Source organism: Oncorhynchus mykiss, chromosome 19 (genome assembly GCF_057628025.1).
Source record: "Oncorhynchus mykiss isolate SJ-2025 chromosome 19, ASM5762802v1, whole genome shotgun sequence".
Lineage (NCBI taxonomy): Eukaryota > Metazoa > Chordata > Actinopteri > Salmoniformes > Salmonidae > Oncorhynchus > Oncorhynchus mykiss.
Window position 1 is genome coordinate 36,003,803 of NC_143040.1, and position 25,669 is coordinate 36,029,471.

The window sequence follows — 25,669 nt, forward strand, 5'->3', positions numbered from 1 at the left end:
CAACTACATCGTCTTACTACGCACATCAACAAGCAAACTCATTAACATGTCAACAGAGACAATATGACAGGGGTGGTACTGCTTTTTTATCTGCTGTCTTTTGTCCATGCGTTTTTTTTAAAGGCCATGGGGAAATCTTTACTGCTGCGTGGACCCCAGTCAACAGCGTTTGTCCCAAATGGCACCCTATTCCCTATAGTGCACTACTTTTGACCAGGGCCCATAGAGAATAGGGCGCCATTTGGGATGCACCCCGTGAGAGGAAAAGAAGGTCTGCTGATGAGTCAAGGGCAGTTCACTGACACTGCCAATGGTCTAATTCTGTGTGAGTCTGTGTGTGTGTGTGTGTGTGTGTGAGTGAGTGTGTGAGGCTGTAATAGACAAGGAGCACCACAGAGGAAGAAGCTAGAAAGCTAGAACAGGAGGAACATTTGATGAAAATGATTTGCAATTTTTACAAGTTGACTTTACAGGCAAAGTTTTACGGACATGGAATCCATGTGCTTTTTTTTCCTCTTGCAAATAAGACTAGCTGAACAGTTAGACTGATTGTCTGTCATTATCCCACCCGACAACCAGCTTCAGTTGATCCCCGCAAAACCTACAAAATACACTCATGCCGTGAAAGACAACAGCTTCCTTCCTCCCTGCAAACTTTTACAACATGGACATTAACAACCTTGGCTGAGTTTGACGTGACTTATAAGACGAAAGAACCAGACTCAAAACAGATTCAAAACAACTGTCCTATGTCAGCCTTTTATTCTTTAAAAAGGGATGGAATACCTCAACCAATCACCAAAGTGATTACATCATCTGGAATGTTTTTCCCTCATCAGAATATCAACAGTTGGAGAAGGAGCATGTTTGATGTCTATTAACATAATATATGACCTACTGTTAGATGCATTGTGGGTCGTGGGGAATACCGAGGTAAAAACAACACAATATTTCAGTGAAACCTAATCAAATGGAATCATAAAAGCAGCTACTCATCCGAATTATGTGGAATCTGAGTGTGTTGCAGGGAGACATATATACACCCATTAAAAACCTCACCGTTTTCCAATCTGTGGCAACAAGTGAACTAAACATACTGTACCAGACAGAGAGATCTAACAAGACCATTAAACTGCCACTTCACATAGTTTAAAAAAGACACAAAGTGATATTTGGTACTTTACTTACAGGCTTCCTTTTTCTACGTTTTCTTCTGTATCCATATCATTTATGTGATGCCATTGGAACAGCTACGTAAAAAGTGGAATATGCGCAACAACGATTCCATTGTGTCTTACGTGTAATATCACTGTTCTGTCTACTATTAACACTGTGTGCTGGATGCAGTGTGCGCTTATCTTTGAGCCTGCTTATCTTTGAGCCTGCTTAGCTTTGAGCCTGCTTATCTGTACGACGGCCTCGTCTGTGTGGCTCTAGCCCCTGATGGGGTTAGGATTAGTATTGTAGTGGCTTGGTGGACAGGTTTCAGCTTCACACCAGGGCCAGGTGCGGTCGGGGCATGGTTTTACTCCAGGGCCTCGCTGTCCTCGGTGAAGAGATCAGCCAGATCAGCCACCATCAGGACTGCAGCCTCCGAGTGCTTCATGGCAGTCGCACTGTGGCTGCTGTGGTGGTAATGACAACATTTACAATGTTCAGAACTAACGGCGTCGCATTGCACTGTGACTGTGGTGTCTGAACAACGTTTCAAATCAAAACTAGCTACACGACCGTTCAAAAGTTTGGGGTCACTTAGAAATGTCCTTGTTTTTTAAATTAAAGCACATTTTTTGTCCATTAAAATGACATAAAATTGATCAGAAATACAGTGTAGACATTGTTAATGTTGTAAATGACTATTGTAGCTGGAAACGGCAGATTGTTAATGGGATATCTACATAGGCGTACAGAGGCCCATTATCAGCAACCATCCCTCCTGTGTTCCAATGGCACGTTGTGTTAGCTTAATTATGCTGGAAACTGTCTCAACGTCAACAGTGAAGAGGCAACTCCGGGATGCTGGCCTTCTAGGCAGAGTTGCAAAAAAAAAGCCATATCTCAGACTGGCCAATAAAAATAAAAGATTAAAATGGGCAAAAGAACACAGACACTGGATAGAGTAACTCTGCCTAGAAGGCCAGCATCCCAGAGTCGCCTCTTCACTGCTGACGTTGAGACTGGTGTTTTGCGGGTACTATTTAATATAGCTGCCAGTTGAGGACTTGCAAAAGTTTGTTTCTCAAACTAGACACTAATGTACTTGTCATCTTGCTCAGTTGTGCACCGGGGCCTCCCACTCCTCTTTCTATTCTGGTTAGAACCAGTTTGAGCTGTTCTGTGATGGGAGTAGTACACAGCATTGTATGAGATCTACAGTTTCTTGATAATTTCTCGCATGGAATGGCCTTCATTTCTCAGAACAGGAATAGAGTTTCAGAAGACAGAATTTTGTTTCTGGCCATTTTGAGCCTGTTATCAAACCCACAAATGCTGATGCTCCAGATACTCAACTAGTCTAAAGAAGGACAGTTTTATTGCGTCTTTAAATCAGTACAACAGTTTTCAGCTGTGCTAACATAATTGCAAAAGGGTTTTCTAATGATCAATTAGCATTTTAAAATGATCAACTTGGATTAGCTAACACAACGTGCCATTGGAACACAGGAGTGATGTTTGCTGATAATGGGCCTCTGTACGCCTATGTAGATATTCCATAAAAAATGTGCCGTTTCCAGCTACAATAGTCATTTACAACATTAACAATATCTACACTGTATTTCTGATCAATTTGATGTTATTTTAATGGACAAAAAAAATGCTTTTCTTTCAAAAACAAGGACATTTCTAAGTGTCTCCAAACTCTTGAACGGTAGTCTAATTCTTACAGAAGCTATAGTTACCTAGTTATATTATCATTTAACGATGCAATTTCATCTTTAGATATACATGTTGTCCTATGACTATGAAATAGAACATTGGCCTCTGTTTTTAGTATAAGAAAAGGCCCTCACATTTTCTCTGCAGTCTTCAACATAGCCTGCATTCTCTCCTCAATAGTGGACTTGATGAGGAATCTATGGACATAGGTGGGTCTAGAGGACACAGAAATAACATGATATAAACCTTAATAAGACATAATGGCCTATACATACCTATACAAAAGTAATAAAGCAAACCCAGTGTTCTCACTTGGTCTGTCCAATGCGGTGCACCCGGCCAATGGCCTGCAGCTCGTGGGCGGGGTTGAGTATGGGCTCCACCAATAGGACGTGTGTAGCCTCGATGATGTTGAGCCCATTGGAGCCCGTGTGGAGTGGAAGGAGCAGGATGTTGATCTTCTCCTCGTATTTAAACGAACACAGATTCTCCTGAAACACCGACGATCAATTCACAGGTTAAAAGACACAGAGATGAAGACGTGCCGTAACTTCATAATTGGAGCAAATGTATCTACAGGAGAGATGCTGCGACAGCGTGGGGGGGGGGGGGGGGGGAAGCTTCTCAGTGGCAGCTCTCGCTCTACAAGTAAAACAAATATTCTTCATTTAGGGGGAAAAGCTTTGCGATTGTGCCACTGAGAAGTTGTACAGAAACTATGATTGGAGTGACATGCAACACAAACCTGGAATTTGTGAATGCCATTGATTTGAGAGAACTCCATGTTGTTGTCGAACAGAGCCTTGGCAATGATGTCCAACACACACTGCCACTGGGGAAAAGGAACATACACTTCATCATCATCATCCTACTTTGATGTTTTAAACAGCATGGCCAATAAATGACGATCACAATAAGTGTGATAATGAGTTTGTTTACTCTGTTATTCTTTACACCTTGTTTGCAAAGCACACATGCGTTACCGTGGAGAAGACGAGACACTTGGCTCCTGGGTCAGTTAGCTGGATCTTCTTCAGAGTCCTGACTACCGCCTCCACCTTGGTAGAGTGGCTTCCCTAAAAGACACAGATACAGGGAAGTTCACTTATTGTCCATATAAACTCAGCAAAAAAGGAACGTCCTCTGACTGTCAACTGCGTTTATTTTCAGCAAACTTAACATGTGTAAATATTTCTATGACCATAACAATATTCAACAACTGAGACATAAACTGAATAAGTTCCACAGACACGTGACTAACTGAAAAGGAATAATGTGTCCCTGAACAAAGGGGGGTCAAAATCAAAAGTAACAGTCAGTATCTGGTGTGGCCACCAGCTGCATTAAGTACTGCAGTGCATCTCCTCTTCGTGGACTGCACCAGATTTGCCAGTTCTTGCTGTGAGACGTTACCCCACTCTTCCACCAAGGCAGAGAGATCCGGGCTCTTCGCTGGCCTTGGCAGAACACTGACATTCCTGTCTTGCAGGAAATCACGCACAGAACAAGCAGTATGGCTGGTGGCATTGTCATGCTGGAGGGTCATGTCAGGATGAGCCTGCAGGAAGGGTACCAGATGAGGGAGGAGGATGTCTTCCCTGTAACGCATAGCGTTGAGATTGCCTGCAATGACAACAAGCTCAGTCCGATGATGCTGTGACACACCGCCCCAGACCATGACGGACCCTTCAATCCCGCTCCAGAGTACAGGCATCGGTGTAACGCTCATTCCTTCGACAGTAAACGCGAATCCGACCATCACCCCTGGTGAGACAAAACCGCAACTCGTCGGTGAAGAGCACTTTTTGCCAGTCCTGTCTGGTCCAGCGACAGAGGGTTTGTGCCCATAGGCGACATCTTTGCCGGTGATGTCTGGTGAGGATCTGCCTTACAACAGGACTACAAGCCCTCAGTCCAGCCTCTCTCAGCCTATTGCAGACAGTCTGAACACTGATGGAGGGATTGTGTGTTCCTGGTGTAACTCGAGCAGTGGTTGTTGCCATCCTGTACCTGTCCCGCAGGTGTGATGTTCGGATTTACCGATCCTGTGCAGGTGTTGTTACACGTGGTCTGCAACTGCGAGGATGATCAGATGCCCGCCCTGTCTCCCTGTAGCGCTGTCTTAGGCGTCTCACAGAACGGACATTGCAATTTATTGCGCTGGCCACATCTGCAGTCCTCATGCCTCCTTGCAGCATGCCTAAGGCACATTCACGCAGATGAGCAGGGACCCTGGTCATCTTTCTTTTGGTGTTTTTCAGAGTCAGTAGAAAGGCCTCTTTAGTGTCCTAAGTTTTCTTAACTGTGACCTTAATTGCCTACCGTCTGTAAGCTGTTAGTGTCTTAACGACCGTTCCACAGGTGCATGTTCATGAATTGTTTATGGTTCACTGAACAAGCATGGGAAACAGTGTTTAAACCCTTTACAATGAAGATCTGTGAAGTTATTTGGATTTTTACAAATTATCTTTGAAAGACAGGGTCCCGAAAAAGGGATGTTTCTTTTTTTGCTGAGTTTACATGTTCGGCAAAGGTGTGCGTCTGTCTGCATACCTTGACAGGGATGTCTGTCCCCTGGTTGTCTGTCTGGGTGGTGAAGACATAGGAGATCTCTGCGTGGGACGTGGTCTGTCTGCAGATGGCACACTTGATGGCTCTCCGCCGCGTGCCCGACCCCACGCTGTACTGCTCGACGATGATGGCGATGCACTCGTTACAGAAACAGTGACCGCAGGTCAGCACCGCCCACTGGAGCAGAGGGATTCAGAGAGAGACACACACACGGCATGAATCAACCATGAAAAGGCTGAGTATGTATTACACAATACACCACATACACACCAAGCATCACAGTTCAGAATTATTATTAAGAGTGGTAAAGATCACGAGGTTGATGGGGGACACAGACAGAAAAACACTTGTCTCAATGGGAATCAGATTGATCAGAGTCGTGTTGTAAATGGGCAGATTATAACATGTCTCACCTCCTGACCCAGAGGACGGGCACAGATAGGACACGGTTCTGGATTTAGTCCTCCTGTCTCCTTGTCCTGGGACTGAAACAAAACAGCGACACAAACATTTACCTTTAGCTTTGTTTCCTTACAGAATGTAGGACACTTCTTCAAAGATATGGCCCGTGGCCCGGATCCGGACCGTGAGGGGGTCCAATTTAGCCTGCGGGTGGTTTGAGTAAAATATAAAAAAAGCAACAAAACAATTGTGCGGGAAAGCTAACTCAATACTTTATAATTACTCAAATCAAATCGAAACTGCGTAGAAATGATAATGGTCCTACATTTATACAGTTTCTTGACTGTGTCCAGTTCACTAATAACCACCTAAATTAAAGCTAGACAGTTTCGGAAATTCTAAAAGCGATAGATAGAGGACTATCTTTTGCAAATTTTGACAGCAAGGAAATATAACACGTTTTAAGAGCAGCCCTCCGGACCTCTTGAAGAATGAACGAGGCCCCCAGGGCAAAATGAGTTTGACATCTAAATCCAAGACAAGACAAAACTAAATCGACAAAAACAAAACCATTGCTATTATATTTTAAAGACTAGGAAGAGATGGTCCGAGGCGAATGGCAGGCTTACCTTCTCTAGATTTGAGAGATAAAGGAATTGGCCCAGCTTCTTCTGGAGCTGAGACTTTGCCACTGCTCTGTCGTTTAACAGTTTCACCCTGTTCTGATCCACCTACACCCAGAAAGAAACAGAAAACAGCAATTAGTGAAATAGGGCACTGAAATAACAGCAGCGCAGTAATATTTTACTCTGTCCTTATACAGAGTAAAATGCATTTCATTTTTTAAATTTTATTCAATTACACTGAATCACAGTCTTTCAATATTGAATTATATCTTATGTCATGCATAATATGAGCAAAAAACAAAAAAACAGGTAAAGGATGTAAAATACAAGTTGAACCAACAGCCCCCAGTCCACTGGTGTAGCTATCTCACCTCGTGTGGTTCTATGATGTGCAGTACGGGTACTTTGGGTTTGGGTTCATCAGGCAGCCTCACACGCAGCCTCTCTGTGGCCATTCCCAGCTCATCAATGGCTGACACATTGTTCCTAAGTACCATCCAGTACTCATGCAACACCTGATGATGCAATATGATTTAGATTAAGCATTTATGAAATACATATATATATTTATTTATTTATTTATTTTAGTTCTTATGTGGTAACCTGAATCGCATTTGTGTAAATATAGGACGCTAATTGTGGAAGTAAAGGCTTGAATTGTTCTTAATAGCACAAGTACTATCTAGACCTAATCTATAGTGCATTCAGAAACTACTCAGACCCCTTGACTTCTTCCACATTTTGTTACGTTACAGCCTTAAGACATTTATGAAATAGTTTTTCCCCCTCATCAATCTACACAAAATACCCCATAATGACAAAGCAAAAACAGGTGTTTAAATCTTTTTGCAATTAAAAAAATGTCATCATGAAACATTACATTTACATAAGTATTCAGACCCTTTAATCAGTATTTTGTTCAAGCACTTTTGGCAGCAAATACAGCCTTTCTTGGGTATGATGCTACACGCCTGTATTTGAGGAGTTTCTCCCATTCTTCTCTGCAGATCTTCTCAAGCTCTGTCAGGTTGGATAGGGAACGTTGCTGCACAGCTATTTTCAGGTCCGGGCTCTGGCTGGGCCCCTCAGGGACATTGAGACTTGTCCCGAAGCCACTCCTGCGTTGTCTTAGCCGTGTGCTTAGGCTTGTTGTCCTGTTGGAAGGTGAACCTTAACCTGCTCCAGACCTCAGACTGGGGTGTTCATCAAGGATCTCTCTTTACTTTTCTCTGTTCATCTTTCCCTCGATCCTGACTAGTCTCCCAGTCCCTGCCGCTGAAAAACATCCCCACAGCATGATGTTGCCACCACCATGCTTCACCGTAGGGACGGTGTCAGGTTTCTTCCAGACGTGACGCTTGGCATTCAGGCCAAAGAGTTCAATCTTGGTTTCATCAGACCAGAAAATCTTGTTTCTCATGGTCAGAGTCCTTTAGGTGCCTTTTGGAAAACTCCAAGTGGGCTGTCATGTGCCTTTTACTGAGGACTGGCTTCCGTCTGGCCACTCTACCATAAAGGCCTGATTGGTGGAGTGCTGCAGAGATGGTTGTCCTTCTGGAAGGTTCTCCCATCACCACAGAGGAACTCTGGAGCTCTGTCAGAGTGACCATTGGGTCTTGGTCACCTCCCTGACCAAGGCCCTTCTCCCCCGATTGCTCAGTTTGGCCGGGTGGCCAGCTCTAGGAAGAGTCTTGGTGGTTCCAAACTTCTTCCATTTAAGAAGGATGGAGGCCACTGTGTTCTTGTGGACCTTGAATGCTGCAGACATTTTTTGCTACCCTTCCCCAGATCGGTGCTTCGACACAATCCTGTCTCGGAGCTCTACGGACAATTCCTTCGACCTCATGGCTTGGTTTTTGATGTGACACGCACTGTCAACTGTGGGACCTTACATAGACAGGTGTTTCCAAATCATGTCCAATCAATTGAATTTACCACAGGTGGACTCCACTCAAGTTCTAGAAACATCAAGGATGATCAATGGAAACTTAATGTGGAGTCTCATAGCAAAGGGTCTGAATACTTATGTAAATAATGTATTTCTCTTTTTTAATAGATTTTCAAACATTTCTAAAAACCTGTTTTCACTTTGTCATTAAGGGGTATTGTGTGTAGATAGATGAGGAAATGTTTTACATTATTTTGTTGTTGTTGAGTAAGGCTGTCACATAACAATATTTTGAATAAGTCAAGGGGTCTGAATACTTTACAAATGTACTGTATACAGACATACAGTAAGTCAGTCAGGATACCTTGTACTCTTTCTTCCAGTTCTCAAAAAGCTCCATGAAGGTATTTCCTTCTTCCACCAGGTCGTGGTCCATGCGTCGGGCCTTGGAGAAGGAGAGAATGGCCTTCAGGGCCCGCTCTGTCTCGCTGGCAGCCCACAACCCTCTACTGGTGGTGGGGAGACGGTCGTCCACCAGCCCCTCCTCATCCTCGATCATCTCCTCAAAGATAGCCGTCTGACCCTTTACCCTGACAGGGGGAGATATCAGAGATATTAAGAGAGCAACGAGGTTGGTTCAGATTCGCTAATTTATTGTACATTTATTGTAAATCTGTGTTTCTTTAACTTACGTGTGTGAAAAGAGCTTGGACTCATAATCAGTGAAGAGCTCGTCTGCTTTGCAAAACACACAGCTGGAAAGATACAAGAGTCAAATTACCATGTATTATTAAAATGTATTATTATTTTGTTTTTTGCATTGAGGCCTACTTATTGAGTGGCAGGCGGACAGGTCTGAGGTGACAGAGAACAGTCTCCTCTATGACAGCCTCTGATGGTGTGCCTTCCAGCCTCTTCACCGCGTCCTGCACAGACTTCTGGGACTTCGTCAGATCCTCCATCTGAGTGCTGAGCAGGAACTGCAGGCCACGCCCATCTCGGAACCTACAGGAGTCATAATGGTTGAGTGCACACATTCACCCAGATGGTCGGCGGTTCAATTCCTGCAGGGATCACCTACATATACCAAAGCTGTACTGAAAGTCGCTGTAAGTGTTTGCTACGTGGCATATATTCCAACCGTGTTCATTTCGTCAACAATAACGACAACGAAAACATACTTGTCAACAAGGACTAAAACTGTGACAACAACGATATACCCTAAAAAACGTAATTTTTTTACATTTTTATTTTTTAAATAAATTATATATAGTATATAACAATTCCACGTGAGACTAATGGACATTTAATTTAACATGAAGCTCCTTTTCATCTGTTGAGATTATTTCATGCAATCATCTCATGGCAGAATTGACATCTTTGAGTTGCGCGGTCTGATTGAGGCTTTATAGCAGGGAATGGGCAACTAGATGGAGGGGATTAGTAATAATCATTTGTATACTGGAAATTGACCACAACCAAGCCCCAAAAAAAGATTGCTCTTTTCAAATACCATCATTTCATACCTTGATTACATTGAGACACGATCACGTCTCTTTTTTTATTTGTGCGAATGCTAAATTACATTCTTTTGATCAATTCCTGGTGATTTTAGTTATTTTATTTTATTGGGCCCCCCCCCCCAAAAAAAAAAAAATCACTGTTGCCGACCCCTGCCTTTTAGTCTATATGGTTAATTATGTCTGACATTGGTTACAATATTAAAAAGAGAAAATGGTGTTCTCAGCTTTGGGTGCTGGGATCAAAAGGCATATTACCGGACGAAAGGAAGAACCTGCAGTCACTGAAATGTTATTGTCTTATTTCTTAGCAGCACAGGTCAAAACAAAATGGCCGCGTTTCGGCCCGGCGCCTTCGTCAGCGTTTGGAGAACGATAGACATCCACCCATATTTATATAGTAGATTAAGTCACACTGTAGTACAGCTTCCTTCTTTTTCACACTCATTTTTACACTCATTATTTACATACATTTCCTATTGTTTTTCACAAGAGCGTCATAATCCAAATAATAAACAAACCCCACCCCCTAAAAATGCACCCTTTGCTCACAGGCAGCAACCTAACAGGATTTCTTCATTAAGGCTTCCAGGGCTCTCTGTTTGTAAGGCATGGGTATAATATGCCTCTCTGTAACAGCAACTTCTCTCTATTAGTTATTCTCTTAAGTGGCTGTACAACTTCTAAGCCCTGGAACCTCAGTTGGCACACATCATGTCTGGCTACAGGGGCCTTCTCGGTTTAAGAGCCCTTTCATCCCCCCTGAATGCTTCTGTAGATAATTGTCGTCGTCTAGTTGACCAGCATGCGTCCTCTCTTTTTGTTCCTGATGAGGTTCAGAATTGTTTATTAGAGCCTGTCACGTGGTGAGCGGCAAGCTTTACGCTCCCTATCCAAAGACGACAGTGTGGTTATCAAACCCGCAACTGTTTAAAAAAAAAGGAATCATGTCGAAGAGAAACACTGAATCAATTCAGCAACAGAGACTTGAGTTCCCCCTTGAGTTGTGATCCTACCGCCAAGTTCTTGGGTGAATACCAAAGTTATTTTGGACAAAGCCATCCCACAGAAAGTGAGTCTAACTTTGTTACAGTAACACGTTCTCTGACCTCAATTTTATACAATTCAAAATATTCACAAGTGTTGCCAAGAACCTGTTCCCAGACGTCACATTGCTGCTGGCACTCAGTCAGACACTGAAGCCACGTCTCCATGTTAGGATTATCACATCAAGCCGGCTGTTACCTTCATATTTAAAGGATACAACGGTCTTCCTTAACTGAACTCTGTACAAGGCATTGCTGACTCAGACATTCTATGCACAATGTCTGAGTCAATAATGCCTTGGTATCGCTGACTCAGAAAATGGGCGGTGGCAGCTTCGAGGTTAGAGAAGCGGACCAGCATCCGGAGAGTTGCCTGTTCGAATCCCACTACTGAAGAAATCTGTCCGGAGTGAGGTGGCAACCAGAGGGTTGCTGGCATCAATGTCTCAGGTGCCACGTACCGCCGATGTTCCCTTGAGCAAGCAACTTAACCCCCCCAATAGGCTGACCTCTTCTCCAGCCGTGTGTGGATGTGTGGATGCGTGTGTAAATTGGGGCGGTTGGATAAAAAGCAGAAGACCGTTTTCCATCTTGTATGGACTAATAAAGCAATGTGACCAGTTTATATACTAATCCCCCCCCCCCCCCCCCTTGAAGAAGCTTGAAGAAGATTTTGTTTTTACTGGTAATTCGTTTTTACCCCTTTTTGAAATATTGGTTCAAAACCTGCCCTTCCTAATGATCAACCTACTGTATTTGTGTCTACTTATTCCCCCATCTCTCAGGCTGTTAAATATTCCATTAAAAAGCATTGGTATGGTCCTCCCGAGTGGCGCAGCGGTCTAAGGCTTAGAGGCGTCACTACAGACCCGGGTTCAATCCCAGGCTGTGTCACAACGGGCCGTGATTTGGAGTCCCACAGTGCGGCACACAATTGGCCCAGCGTCGTCCGGGTTTGGCCAGGGGGAGCTTTACTTGGCTCATGGTGCCCTAGCGACTCCGTGTGGCGGGCCGGGCGCCTGCAGGCTGACTCCGGTCATCAGTTGAACAGTGCTTCCCCCGACACATTGGAGCAGCTGGCTTCCGGGTTAAGCGGGCGGGCGGGTGTTGAGAAGCGCGGTTTGGTGGGTCATGTTTCGGAGCACGCATGACTCGACCTTTGCCTCGCGAGCCGGTTGGGGAGACAAGATCGAAATTGGGGAGAAAAAGGGGGTTAAATACAGATAAATAAAATTGTACAAATTAAAAAGCATTGGCATGTCCTGTCTACGGACCCCTCTGTGGGCCAGGCTTTTCAGAATATCCCTCGATTTGCTTTCAAGCGTGCTAGAAAGCAGAGGGAGAGACTGGTAAGAGCAGATGGATATGTACCCTCTCAGAATGTTTGATCTATCCTCCCCTCAGGCAATTTTCCACGTCATAATTGTGTGAACTGTTAATGCGATGATCAAGGGTCATTTCTTCCTTCATCCTCATACGGGAAAGACAATGTAAGCCAGGGGTAGAATTTCCTGGAGAATGAAATGTGCGGTCTAGTTACGGAAGTGGCTATTATGATGTTGGAAAATCTAACAGAAAATCGAAAGTTCATATTACAGAGCATAAGAGCAACATCAGAATTGGTGACGAGAAGTCCCCTGTAGCCAGACACTAATGCGGCCGGACAAGATGTGTGCCAAGTTGCGAACTGAGGCTCCAGGGCTTAGAAATTGTACAGCCACTTAAGAGAGGCGGTGATTGAGAAAATATTGCTGTTACAGAGAGGCATATTATCTCCATGCCTTAAGGAGAGCCTTAATGAATAACTCCTGTTAGGTTACTGCCTGAAAATGTATGTAAATAATGACTGTAAATAATGAATGTTGCCAGCTAAGGTATACAAGGGGACAGTCATCCTAGCTGGACAAGGCTATCTGAACGTGCACATGATAGGAGTTAGAGGTAGCCTAAATAGTCATTATTTAATATAATAAAATGCACGGACTATTATGTGACTAAAATGGCTGTGACTAAAACTAAACTAAAATTGTCCAGAGTTTTAGTCGGCTGAAAATAACTACAACTAAGCGAAGGATGAAATGGCAAAAAATGTGACTAAGAATAAAAAGGTATTTTAAGACTAAAACTAAATCTAAAATACTGTAGATGCCAAAACTAACACAGGAAATATCAACTTATTGTTATAAATATAGTCAATTCAAATCCAAATACTTGTCAGCCATGGAGAACTTGTTGGCCTGCTGTTTGTAGCTGCAGGTCAGTTCGTTCTGGATGCGGGAAACCAGGTCGTCATCGACGTTGTGCTGTATGGCCCGCTGTACCACGTCTAGCCACCAGGGGGATCGTAGATTGACCTGGCATAGAGAACAGCGATGAGAGGAGACACTAATGTTTAGGTTAAGGGGCTCTTCATCTTGGAACCCAGAACCCAATCTTGTGTACACTAGCTTGCTATTCGACTTGATTCTGGAGACCCGACACAGCTGGAAATGGAAAGAGCAGATTCAACCCCCTCCCCACTACAAATCTACTGGTTAAAATCCACACCTCCACCTCAAGCGCTGCTTAAATTTGTCAAAACAATCAGTGGCACTGTGCACAAGAGGGTCCTCTTACTTTGCGTTTGAGCTCCTTGATGTTCTGCAGTACAGGCTGTAGATTCTGGTAGGCCTCAGACACCTCGGCGTTGTGTTTGGTCATGTAGTGCTGCCTCAGCTGCTCTGCCTATGTAGATAACACACATAACAGAGGGACAGATATACATGTTCTACGAGCATTCGCGCACAATTGTATACCTGGAAAGACATGATAGTACACATGTAGGCCGAATCCTAGGAAAGTGAAAGACATTTCGATTTCTTTGGCCACGTCATAGAAACACAACGCGGAGTCCGGGGTCAGGGCGGAACCAAACACACAACACCATCATCAGCGGGTGTTTCACCTCCTCTTTCAGCCGGTCGTCTCTCAGAGTGGGCGGTATCCCAGGGTGCTTTGCGTTGAGCAGCTCCATTAGGTTGTGCGTGGCATGAAGCCTCTGTTTATAAAAAACACAGAAACAAAAAGACGAAAATGGAAACATTCAGGACTTCAGAAGGGTTTCCTTCTGCTGCTAACCAGCATCAAGCAGATGGCACATGCAAATGAGAGAGTTAATATGAGCAGAAAGGTTGCAAATCTGATGTTGAATAGGTTTTGACAGTCCAGAGCGGGCCTTTAGACGCCGGCTGCGTGGCTGTAGTGCATACCTGCAGGGAATCAGTCTTCAGCCGTCCTTTGTGTTCCTCCGAAGACCTCAGGACATCTCTGTACATTTCCACTGCCTCGCCAAACTCATCTACAGGTGGCGATACCGACAACAACAACAACAGCAGCCCTCGTTAAAGCCACACCGCTCTGTGTTATACAGCACTTTCATGCGCCATGCTATACTACCGCACACAGCACGAGCATAAAGGATGCTCATTATTATAGGGACAAGCACAGATCAATGATGTCACAGTCTCCCAGGTCAGTTTCCCATGGGAAAGAGATGAGGAGACAGAACCACTGGAGAGAAGTAGCGAGGAGGAGTTTTGTTGTCTACCTCTGATGATGTGGATGCCTGCCAGGCCGTTGAGGGCGCACACCAATTGTCGGTGAACCTCTTCACACTCCACTCGACATTTCTTCTGCAGGGACTTGAGCAGCTCCTCCATCGTCATGGTGCTGTTTTAGGGGCATTAGGTCAGAAGGATCCGTTAGTCACTAACGTCATTGCAATCTACACAAAACCAAACCGCAGCACCAGAGACTGAAACGCACTTTAGGCATCCTTTATTGACCAACAAAACCAAACAGCTCCACGGAAACACATTGTAGGAATGACCTCACCAACTGGCAAACAGAACCAAACAAAACAGCATCGCACCAGAAACCCAGACAAACTGTAGGGCTTTATCTATCAACCAACAAATAAACGTGAGGCCATAGATACTATTTATCTCTATGTGTGAGGTCATCCAATTACCAGCTAGTCATTTGGGCTCTGTGTGAACCAACTGGTACATAAGAAAGAACAATTCATTCGCCAAAGACAGCATGACCAGACAATAGCCTTTGTATCGGCCACCCAACCCCACCCTGCTTTACACAGTGAATGGGGCCTAAAAAAAAGAAAAGAAAAGTGCACAATTAAGTCCAAACATTTACACCATTTCAAGTGCAAATCTTATTTTTCCCCTACTAGAACAGTAACAGTGTCAGGCTCATCTGTCAAGCTCATCATACCAACATCTTCTCGATGATATATATATATATATATATTTTATATCTTTACCTCTTCTGGAAGGGCAGGAACTCTCCCCTGACAGCCTGCGGGTGGCAGCAGGCTTGACGGAGTCTGAGCAGGGGGTACAGGATGGTGTTGACCGTGCGTCTGTCCAGGCTGCCCAGCTTCAGACTCCAGTCCTGGATCTTCCTCAGCTTAACCAGGGCGTCCTGGGAACACACCTCATGCTGCCGGTGGTAGAAGTGACCCTCCACTGGAGAGAACTGCAGCCAGTGGACCTCTTCTGTCTGAGGGGGAATCTGAATCTGGAAAACAGTGAAAAGTGATACTTGTGAATCTAAAAAAAGGCTAAACTGACTTTACACCATTAAACCAGGTAAGCTATTAGAAACGCATTCTATTTCACAATAACGACCCGATAAGGCACTAGACTAAGTACTTGTTATATTACGAAAACATTTGTATCATACAAAATGTGTTATTATCCAACTTACCTGATCAATGACATCTTTCTTGGCCGATCGCCACAGCAGCTGACCAATCAGGTTGTAGAGTGGCTCTGTGTTTCCACGGCGATAGGGTCGGTAGAGCAGCTGGTCCCACCAGTACTTGACCCAGTAGGGGTCGACCCCCAAGAACAGAACCAGACCATACAGATCTGTTAGGAACAAAGCAGTCTGTCAGGTTAGGGTTAAGAACAGGACAAGGCAAGACGGATCTGGACCGAACAGAGACAGATCAGTCATGTGAAGACCGGGGAAGCATGATATGGTAACTATTGAAAACTACTGTAGGCATCAATTAATTATAAAATTGAATTTAGAAGTTAACCTTCCAGGCCTCTCTGTACAGGAGTTCCACTGACACACCAGCGGTTGACTGACGAGAGACGCAGGGCCATTTCTGCCGCCTGATGAAGAAAAAACAACAATTAACAATTTGTAACAATGGAAACAACAGCATAGATGCTCAAAAGCCCAAGGGTAATTAACGAAAATGGTGTAGGAATACCATCTTTCTTGTTGCTATAACATTTACGGCATCTGAAGAGCACTCCGGTTTCCGACCAGTCTCTCCAACATTGAGGCTACCACCGCCCATAATTATTATTATCCTTCCAGGCATCTCACCTTGGCAGTGGTGCATTCCACCATCTGGGCCTCGTCCAGACAGATGCGCCACCACTCTACGGCCACTAGGGGGCTGGGAATAGCCATGTACCGCTTCTGGTTGCGAAAGCGCCGGCCGTCCTTACTGTTGCTGTGGGGGATGTCTACGTAGTTGAGCTCCGAGCGCAGCACGTCATAAGTGGTGATGACCACATCCTGCTCAGCCAGCATGTGAGGCTGGATGAAGCCATGCTTCTTCACCCCCTGGTACACCTGGGGACGGTGGGAGGGATGGAGGGAGGATGGAAGGATGAATGGAAGGATGGACCAACGCAGGATGGGTGGACCAACTCGGGTCAATGTCAGCTACTACAAACAGCAGTGTTGGCAGCACTTTCCATCAAGTTATATAACTGTTTAATTACAGATTTATAAACGAATATAAGCTAACAATTAAGACTCCAAACTATTTGTAAAAGTTCAACTGTAATATAACTGTTTAGTGCAGACTTATAAAAGTCCTTACCAGTACTCGTAGTGATGAGGAGCTGATGTGTTTGTTGATCTCCTCAACCCACTGATGACAGATGGACGAAGGGGAGATGATGAGGGTAGCTCCTGTCGGGACAGGTGTCATGGCGACCAGGCAGTGAGGACAGTAGAACGGTGTGGTGTCTAGGCTTTCCTCCTTGTAGTTCACACACTCTGCATGCTGCCACAGCTGGCAGTTGAGACACTGCACCCGGGCCTTGTAGTCGATGAGACCCAGCTCGCCACAGATACACTCAAAGCGATAGTCTGGGGTGTTGAAGGGGGTGAACGACACCCGGGTGGCCGGCGGCATTTCCGGAGGGACAGGTGGACCTGGTTGCTGCTTACTCTCTCCAGGGACATCTTCCACTTTATCCACTCGCTCCGTCGCCTGTCCCTGGGAGTTGTGGAGTGTCTCTTTGTCGTCCTCCTCTGGGCGGTCTGCCTCCGCAACAGGTGACAGATCCTGTGAGGCGCTTAGCGTGTTGCTGCGTCGTTCTTCCTCAAGGTGTCCCTCCTGCTGTTCATGTCTACTGTCCTCTGCAGAAGCAGGACCGCCAGGGGACAGGCAGCTCTGGCTAACATCCTCTGAGGGAGAGAGGTCTGGGGTATCAGGGTCTTTATAAGAGGTCTTCCCCTTCTTCCCTGCGCGCCTTAGGGAAGTTCTCCTGGGCCCACTGTCTCCGGAGGGACTCTGCTGCAAAACCAAACCAAAAACCATCAAAGACCATCAATGGGTTTAACAGCAGTAATCTGAACGCAGTGCATGCCATTAGAAGAACAGAAAAACTAATTTGAGGCTTACACAGTGAGGGTATTTCACAATTATAATCAAACTCTCTACATCTTATGGAAGACAGTGTAACTGAGAAGACAATATGCATTTCTGCAAGGACTCCAATACGTACAGACTTGGCCGTGGTGGTCTTCTTCTTGGTTTCCTTGTATTTCTTCCCCAGTTTAAAGGATCCGGCCAGACCGCGACCTTTGACTCTCTCTACTAGTTCCTCGTCCAGCAGCTTGCCCAGGGCCCTCTTGATGTGGTTGCGGTTCTTCAAGAGGTCGTACCGGTACGTGGTGCGAATGTACGCAAAGATGGCGTTGACCGACGCTCCTTTACCAACCCTCATCTCTTTTATTGCCGTGAGCAGCATCACACGCACAGCTGCACAGAGATAACACACAACAGGTTGTAAAAAAAAAACACATCAAAAACACTAATTTGAAAGGATGTAGATAACATCAACAGTGACTTACTTGGGTAGGATATTTTCACTTTAGGTTGAGCCTCTGACTTGCAGTGAATTATATGCATCTCCTCTTCTTCTGGTCGTGGAGGCGGTACAAAATAATTCACTGACTTTCCCTGAAAATCACAAGAGAGACAACCCTATGCGTTCATCAATCAAGGGGAGTATCTTTGAAAAACAATGTTCCCATCTCTGATGTGCCAATAAAGTCAAGACAGGAGAGAAAGTCAAAGTGCCATTTGATGCCCCCTTATTTGTCACATGCGCCGAATACAACAGGTGTAGTAGACCTAACAGTGAAATGCTTACTAACAAGCCCTTCACCAACAATGCAGTTTTAAGAAAATATTCCCCCCCACCGCCCAAAAAGTAAGAGATCAGAAAAACAAATATTAAAGAGCAGCAGTAAATAACAGTAGCGGGGCTATATACAGGGGGTACCGGTACAGAGTCAATGTGCGGGGGCACCGGTGTAGAGGTAATATGTACATGTAGGTAGAGTTATAAAAGTGACTATGCATAGATAATAACAGAGTAGCAGCAGCGTAGAAGGGGGGGTGGGCAATGCAAATAGTCTGGGTAGCCATTTGATTAGCTGTTCCGGAATCTTTTGGCTTGGGGGTAGAAGATGTTTAGAAGCTTCTTGGACCAAGACTTGGCGTGCGGTAGCAGAGAGCGTAGTCTATGACTAGGGTGGCTGGAGTCTTTGACAATTTTTAGGGCCTTCCTCTGACACCGCCTGGTATACAGGTCCTGGATGGCAAGAAGCTTGGCCCCGGTGATGTACTGGGCCGTTCACAGTACCCTCTGTAGTGCCTTGCGGTAGGAGGCCGAGCAGTTGCCATACCAGCCAGTGATGCAACCGGTCAGGATGCTCTCGATGGTGCAGCTGTAAAACCTTTTGAGGATCGGAGGACCCATGCCAAATCTTTTCAGTCTCCTGAGGGGGAATAGGTTTTGTCGTGTTCTCTTCACAACTGTCTTGGTGTGCTTGGACCATGTTAGTTTGTTGGTGATGTGGACGCCAAGGAACTTGAAGCTCTCAACCTGCTCCACTACAGCCCCGTCAATGAGAATGGGGGTGTGCTCGGTCCTCCTTTTCTTGTAGTCCACAATCATCTCCTTTGTCTTGATCACGTTGAGGGAGAGCTTGTTGTCTTTGCACCACACAGCCAGGTCTCTGACCTCCTCCCTATAGACCGTCTCATCGTTGTCGGTGATCAGGCCTACTATTGTTGTGTCATCAGCAAACTTTAATGATGGTATTGGAGTCGTGCCTGGCCGTGCAGTCATGAGTGAACAGGGAGAACAGGAAGGGACTGAGCATGCACCCCTGAGGGGCCACCGTGTTGAGGATCAACGTGGCGGATGTGTTGTTACCTACCCTACCACCTGGGGGGGGCCGTCAGGAAGTCCAGGATCCAGTTGCAGAGGGAGGTGTTTAGTCCCAGGGTCCTTAGCTTAGTGTTGAGCTTTGAGGGCACTATGGTGTTGAACGCTGAGCTGTAGTCAATGAATAGCATTCTCACATAGGTGTTCCTTTTGTCCAGGTTTGAAAGGGCTGTGTGGAGTGCAATAGAGATCGCATCGTCTGTGGATCTGTTGGTGCAGTATGCAAATTGGAGTGGGTCTGGGGTTTCTGGGATAATGGTGTTGATGTGAGCCATGACCAGCCTTTCAAAGCATTTCATGGCTACAGACGTGAGAGCCACGGGTCTGTAATCATTTTAGCAGGTTACGTTAGTGTTCTTGGGCACAAGGACTATGGTGGTCTGCTTGAAACATGTTGGTATTTCAGACTCAGACAGGGAGAGGTTGAAAATGTCAGTGAAGACACTTGCCAGTTGGTCAGTGCATGCTCTGAGTACAGTTCCTGGTAATTCGTCTGGCCCTGCGGCCTTGTGAATGTTGACCTGTTTAAAGGTCTTACTCACATCGGCTGCGGAGAGCGTGATCACACAGTCGTCCGCTCTCATGCATGCTTCAGTGTTACTTGCCTCGAATTGAGCATAGAAGTTATTTAGCTTGTCTGGTAGGCTCGTGTCACTGGGCAGTTCTCGGCTGTGCTTTCCTTTGTAGTCTGTAATAGTTGCAAGCCCTGCCACATCCAACGAGCGTCGGAGCCGGTGTAGTACGATTCGATCTTAGTCCTCTATTGATGCTTTGCCTGTTCAATGGTTCGTCGTAGGGCATTGCGGGATTTCCTATAAGCTTCCGGGTTAGAGTCCCGCTCCTTGAAAGCAGCAGCTCTACCCTTTAGCCCAGTGCGAATGTTGCCTGTAATCCATGGCTTCTGGATGGGGTATGAACATACAGTCACTTTGGGGACGACTTCCTCTATGTACTTATTGATAAAGCCAGTGACTGATGTGGTGTACTCTTCAATGGCATCGGAAAAATCCCGGAACATATTCCAGTCTGTGCTAGCAAAACAGTCCTGTAGTTTAGCAAGCATTTGCTTCATCTGACCACTTTTTATAGACCGAGTCACTGGTGCTTCCTGCTTAAATTTTTGCTTGTAAGCAGGAATCAGGAGGATAGCATTATGGTCAGATTTGCCAAATGGCGGGTGAGGGAGAGTTTTGTACGCGTCTCAGTGTGTGGAGTATAGGTGGTCTAGAATTTGTTTCCCTCTGGTTGCACATTTAACATGCTGATAGAAATTAGGTCAAACTGATTTAAGTTTCCCTATATTAAAGTCCCCGGCCACTAGGAGCGCCGCCTCTGGATGAGCGTTTTCCCGTTTGCTTATGGCGGTATCCAGCTCACTGAGTGAGGTTTTAGTGCCAGCATCGGTCTGTGGTGGTATGTAGACAGCTATGAAAAATACAGATGAAAACTCTCTAGGTAAATAGTGTGGTCTACAGCTTATCATGAGATACTCTACCTCAGGCAAGCACAAAGCCATAAGACTTCCTTAGATATTGTGCACCAGCTGTTGTTTACATACGTGTCTTACCAGAGGCTGCTGTTCTATCCTGCCGATAGAGTGTATAACCCGCCAGCTGTATGTAAAATCTCAGTTTCCTTCTCCAGCATATCCTGCCGATAGAGTGTATAACCCGCCAGCTGTATGTAAAATCTCAGTTTCCTTCTCCAGCAAATGATGGGGATCGGGGCCTGGTCGGGTGTCTGTAGTATATCCCTCCCGTCTGACTCATTGAAGAAAAACTCTGTCTAATCTGAGGTGAGTAATCGCAGTTCTGATGTCCAGAAACTCTTTTCGGTCATAAGAAACGGTATGAGCAACATTATGTACAAAACAAGTTACAAACAACGCAAAAAAACAAACAAAATAGCATGGTTGGTTAAGAGCCGATAAGACGGCAGCCACCCCCTCCAGCACCATCATAACATGGTTCTCACCAGAGGCAGGGTGAGGGCCTCCTGCTTCAGGCCCTGTCTGCTGTTGTTCAGTATAAGAGCCAGGACCTCCACAGTCTTCCCCAGCCCCATCTCATCAGCCAGGATCCCCCCAGGCCACTCCAGCCCAGCCAGGGGGAACTCACGAATCAGGCTGCAGGGAGAATTAGAGCAATAGACAAGAAATGTTCCATGTATGTTGGTATGTATTTAAAAACAGTAAAAACACTGTAATAACTACTATCAGGCTGCAACAGGGAGATAGGGTCATGACATTGACAATATAAACTGTAATAAAATGTGATATCCATGTAATAACAATGTATTAAACACAGCGCAGAGGCTGATTGATTATATTTCGTTATGTTTATGATTTGTGTTATCTGCCAGTGTTTGATAATGAAGATATTTGTAGATAAGGTCATACCAGCCTGTATATGGATTGTAGAATAGCTTCTTCCCACACAATGTGACAAGCTCCCTCCATAGGAAATTTAGAGATTGTTCTGGGAAGGGGAAATTACATATTGTTACTATTGTCCAGTATAATCAAAATAGAAAATACTTTCCCATTTGGAATTAGTTAGAATTAGTAATGTACAACCTGGCAGGCAAAATGTATTCATGTCAACCTGTTTTGCCTGCAGGGAGAACGTATATACCTTGAGAAGAGCTACTGCTCCTGTACTTCTCTCTCCTCAGCATCCAGTTAACAGCCTGACTCTGGTATGGCCTGAGGACTGGGATAAGAGCCTTGTGCTGTACATCTATGCTCACGTCCTGGTTCTCTCTCTGGTGGAGGTGTCTGACGTAATCATACAGCTCCTCCACGTTCTGCCTCTCCAAGTCAGTGTCACACTCCTCCTCCTCGGTCGACACCACTTCTACCATGGGACCAGGGAAATGGTACACAGAGTGTCATGGGTCAATTGAGGAGGAGAAGTAAGGAGGGTTGTTCCACGAAATGAGTACATTTTGCATCCATTTGATTAAGTAGAAATTGTGCAACAATACTGCATTTTAAAAGCCTGTTATATTAAATGAAGTGCCCTTTAATATAGACCACATGGAGAATTCAATAAAGCAGATTTTTATTGTGATTAAAGACGAGCTAAAGTGCCATTTTTGTTATTTAATTATTTTTTTAAATTCATTTAGCAGACGCTCTTATCCAGAGTGACTTAAGGGAGCAATTAGGGTTAAGTGCCTTGCTCAAGGGCACAGATAGATTTTTCACATAGTTGGCTCGGGGATTCAACTTTTCGGTTACTGGCCCAACGCTCTTAACCGCTAGGCTACTTGCCGCCAAAATCCAGCATTTTTACATGCCTCTCCGTGCACCCTCTATGACTCCCCTCCGTGGTGCTCTCTAAATTTTAACCCACTTAACCTCAAAACGCATCCAAGTTTTCACCATTGTTGTAAAGCCCTAGTTATTTTGTTGCCATGACAATTTCTGAAGATGATTTATTTAATGTGATTAGTAATTCATTTACATCTGTCCCTCATTTAAAGGTCAACCCTGTGACGTAAACTGAACTCTCATTTTAATATGGTGAAACTATTCCCTGTTAAATATTTTAATAGTCAAATCATAGTTGAGCTGGTTCTACTCTTTTTTCTGGTGTTTTGTGGTGGAAAAAAAAACTTGTTAACCATGATAGACAGGCTAGAAATGTTTTTGTTTTTTTGCATTCAATTGCCACTCCCTGTCGCACACAACAAGCTTCCATTCCCCCTTTCACAAGGGGTTTTATGGTGGATTTAAAATGAAATGATCAACCCCATTACGGTCAACCTTGTTACTTTATTTGGCACTTAATAGACATTTACTATAGTAAAAAAAAAAATTGAGATGGGAAAACATGTTTTTTGTTTTTAAGTTGAACATGTGCTATTTATGACAGAACGTTAAAATTAGGTGAAATAAAAAAATAATTTGGTCCAAGTTTACACTTCTCAAAAGGCACTGAATTGGTGGAACGACTCAGGAGGAGAGGGAGGAGGAGGAAGAAGAAGAGACAAGTTACTTACCAGGGATGATAAAGTCATAGTAAAACTCCATCAACTTCTGAATCAGTTGATTTGCCTTTCTGATCCGTCCGTTTCCCTCGCTGAGGAATTCAGGCTTTCCCAATCCCGATTCCAGTACATATATCCCCACCTGCCGGGGGAAGGCCGACAAACACAGGAGAAAAAAAACACCACTGCACTTCTTCAGAAATATAAACAGCAAAAATAAAAGGCAATTTAATAATTCATTCCATATTCATAACCATAATGGCCGAACACAATTGATGGGTGACTACATCAGCCACCATGCTGAATAAACTACACATTTCATTGAAGCTCTTGTGAAGAACTGGAAAAAAAATGTAATATTGACACTACTCTCCAAGTGATCACAGAGTACATAAAGTGAAAGTGCACACCTTAATTTCATCCTCCCCTGGCTGATGACACAGCTGCACAGCTCTTCTCTTCTGCAGCCAGTCCAGCTCCTCCAATACTATCCCTCCAGTCAGGAAACACTCCACTGGGCAGGTCCTATCCAGAGGCCTCATCTCCAGTCCTCCTGTACTTGTACTACTCTCTTCGCTGCTGCTGGTCAAACTGAGGCACAACTGATCTCCTGTCCTACGAAGGGTGAACGCCCTCTGGTCACAGCCTGGGAGATTAACCCACAGAGGGGGAGGACGGAGGCTGAACTCCCCGATCAGAGACTTCCAGATGTGAGCCAGGTCAGAAAGAGGAAGCACAGTGAGGGAGAGGAAAGTGGAGGAGGAGGTGTCTGTGGAGGAGGAAGCAGGGAGCTGGGGGTCCTCTCCTAGTCCTAGATCTGACAACAGAGCTCCTGAGCTGGAGCAGCTTGCCTCACAGTCCTCCTGGACGCTCAAGAGAAGAGAACCGGTTGGGATCTGGTGGGTGGTTGAAAGAAGGGAACTGGTTGAAATCTTGTCGCCGGTGAAGAGAAGGGAAGCAGTTGGGATGTGGTGGCTGGTGGACAGAAATGAGCTGGTTGGAATCTGGTCTTCCTCTTCTTGGAGTAGAGTCTCAATCCTGCGGTCCTCGTGCATGTTCCAGTTCAGCTTCTTCTTGGCCTCCTCATCTACCCTCACCGGTGGGGCACGCTTCCTTCTGTTGCTCATGGTGGCAACCTAGGAGAGCATAGGATGTCGGGAAAGTCACTCACTGCTGTAATGCTTATGATGAGTAAAGCATACCCAGATTAAAAAGTGGAGGGAACTGAGTTATGAAGAACCATGCAATGAAAGTTATTAGAGGTTAGTTCATCAAAGCAAAAACCCACGTTATGGACACACATGGATAAAAAAAAACACCTGTCGGATCTACTTATACTATTGAAGTATATTCCAGATTACCATAAAACGTCGTGTTTGGGCAATTCCGCTATCCTGACGTTCTAAATCCTTGGTGTAAACTTGCTAATTGTCTTCACATTACGACAGCTGCTCACTGATTGATTATCGAACTACAAAGTGTCAACAATGGCTCTGCAATGTAGAAATCCCATACTGCAACATTTTGCTACAATGTAACGAGTAGGCAACACCACAGTGCCGCTTCTAGGTGCACTGTGATTGTTGTCTGGCTTTGATAGCAAATCTGTCTACTGTCTGGCTCTAACAAACATTGAACATTTACTTTTTATCTCTCACAGAGCGTCGTCTCTGTTCCTGGTCCCTGCAGACGAAATAATAGACTGGTCTGGTTGATCGAAATCAGTCAAGAATGGACTTTACTGTCTTCTTGAACAGCCAGCTCCTCCGCCGCTGCGATGCGCCATGTTTTCATAGTACAGGACGGAAGTGAGGTAGCGTCACAACAAGGTTGAAACAGAACCGTCGGGCCACAACCACTAGGTCGCAGCATTGCTCTCTGTCTGCAAAGAGTTTAACAAAATAGGGCTTTTGCTCTCTTTCTAGTTGCCTTCAATTTGCCCCGGTCACGTCTCACACAATTATAATAATTCTGTCAAACCATAGGGGGCACGTGAATTTAACGTTTGGGGAAGCTATATTTTCACGAGAAACGTCCCCTTAATGATAAAGCATTGCATGCATCTATCGTCGCGTGTGCAGACTGATGTAAAATAGCCTACTATTTCTATAATCTGATGAGTATATTGCATAGTCATACATTAGGTTAAGAATATAACCTCAATAACTGTTCGCGAAAAAGTCCGTTCTGATTT

General features: G+C 44.9%; 1 protein-coding gene across 3 annotated transcripts; it reads right to left on the reverse strand.

Moving 5' to 3' along the window:
- Nucleotides 1-747: 747 nt before the first annotated feature.
- On the reverse strand, nt 748-25,301 carry shprh (SNF2 histone linker PHD RING helicase). Of its 3 annotated transcripts, none has more exons than XR_002469689.3 (30): nt 25,120-25,301; nt 23,886-24,611; nt 23,488-23,617; nt 22,116-22,337; nt 21,881-21,959; nt 21,457-21,607; nt 18,098-18,206; nt 17,749-18,005; nt 16,836-17,537; nt 16,331-16,582; nt 16,032-16,110; nt 15,695-15,858; nt 15,249-15,505; nt 14,517-14,638; nt 14,179-14,267; nt 13,875-13,967; nt 13,547-13,654; nt 13,142-13,284; nt 9,196-9,369; nt 9,057-9,119; nt 8,729-8,954; nt 6,848-6,991; nt 6,480-6,581; nt 5,862-6,054; nt 5,431-5,625; nt 3,861-3,953; nt 3,623-3,709; nt 3,190-3,368; nt 3,012-3,092; nt 748-1,625 (listed from the first exon to the last, which is right to left on the reverse strand). XR_002469689.3 is itself a non-coding variant. In XM_021573762.3 (30 exons), the coding sequence occupies exons 2-30, from the start codon at nt 24,600-24,602 to the stop codon at nt 1,526-1,528; spliced, it is 5,187 nt and encodes a 1,728-aa protein (XP_021429437.2). In that variant the 5' UTR covers nt 24,603-24,611; nt 25,120-25,301; the 3' UTR covers nt 748-1,525. The 3 variants fall into 3 exon arrangements, 2 of the variants coding, with proteins under 2 accessions (XP_021429437.2, XP_021429436.2); XM_021573762.3 differs by having other exon boundaries at nt 5,862-5,933; nt 16,836-17,534; XM_021573761.3 differs by having other exon boundaries at nt 5,862-5,933.
- Between the last annotated feature and the right edge of the window lie 368 nt (nt 25,302-25,669).

Excerpts from the sequence above, each read along its gene's own strand:
- shprh (XM_021573761.3), bottom strand. The coding sequence starts at position 24,602 with ATGAGCAACAGAAGGAAGCGTGCCCCACCGGTGAGGGTAGATGAGGAG. Across the intron at positions 23,618-23,885 it reads CAGGGGAGGATGAAATTAAG|GTGGGGATATATGTACTGGA; the intron begins GTGTGCACTTTC and ends TTCCCCCGGCAG. Across the intron at positions 14,639-15,248 it reads TTCCTGCCCTTCCAGAAGAG|CACCATGACGATGGAGGAGC; the intron begins GTAAAGATATAA and ends CCCCTAAAACAG.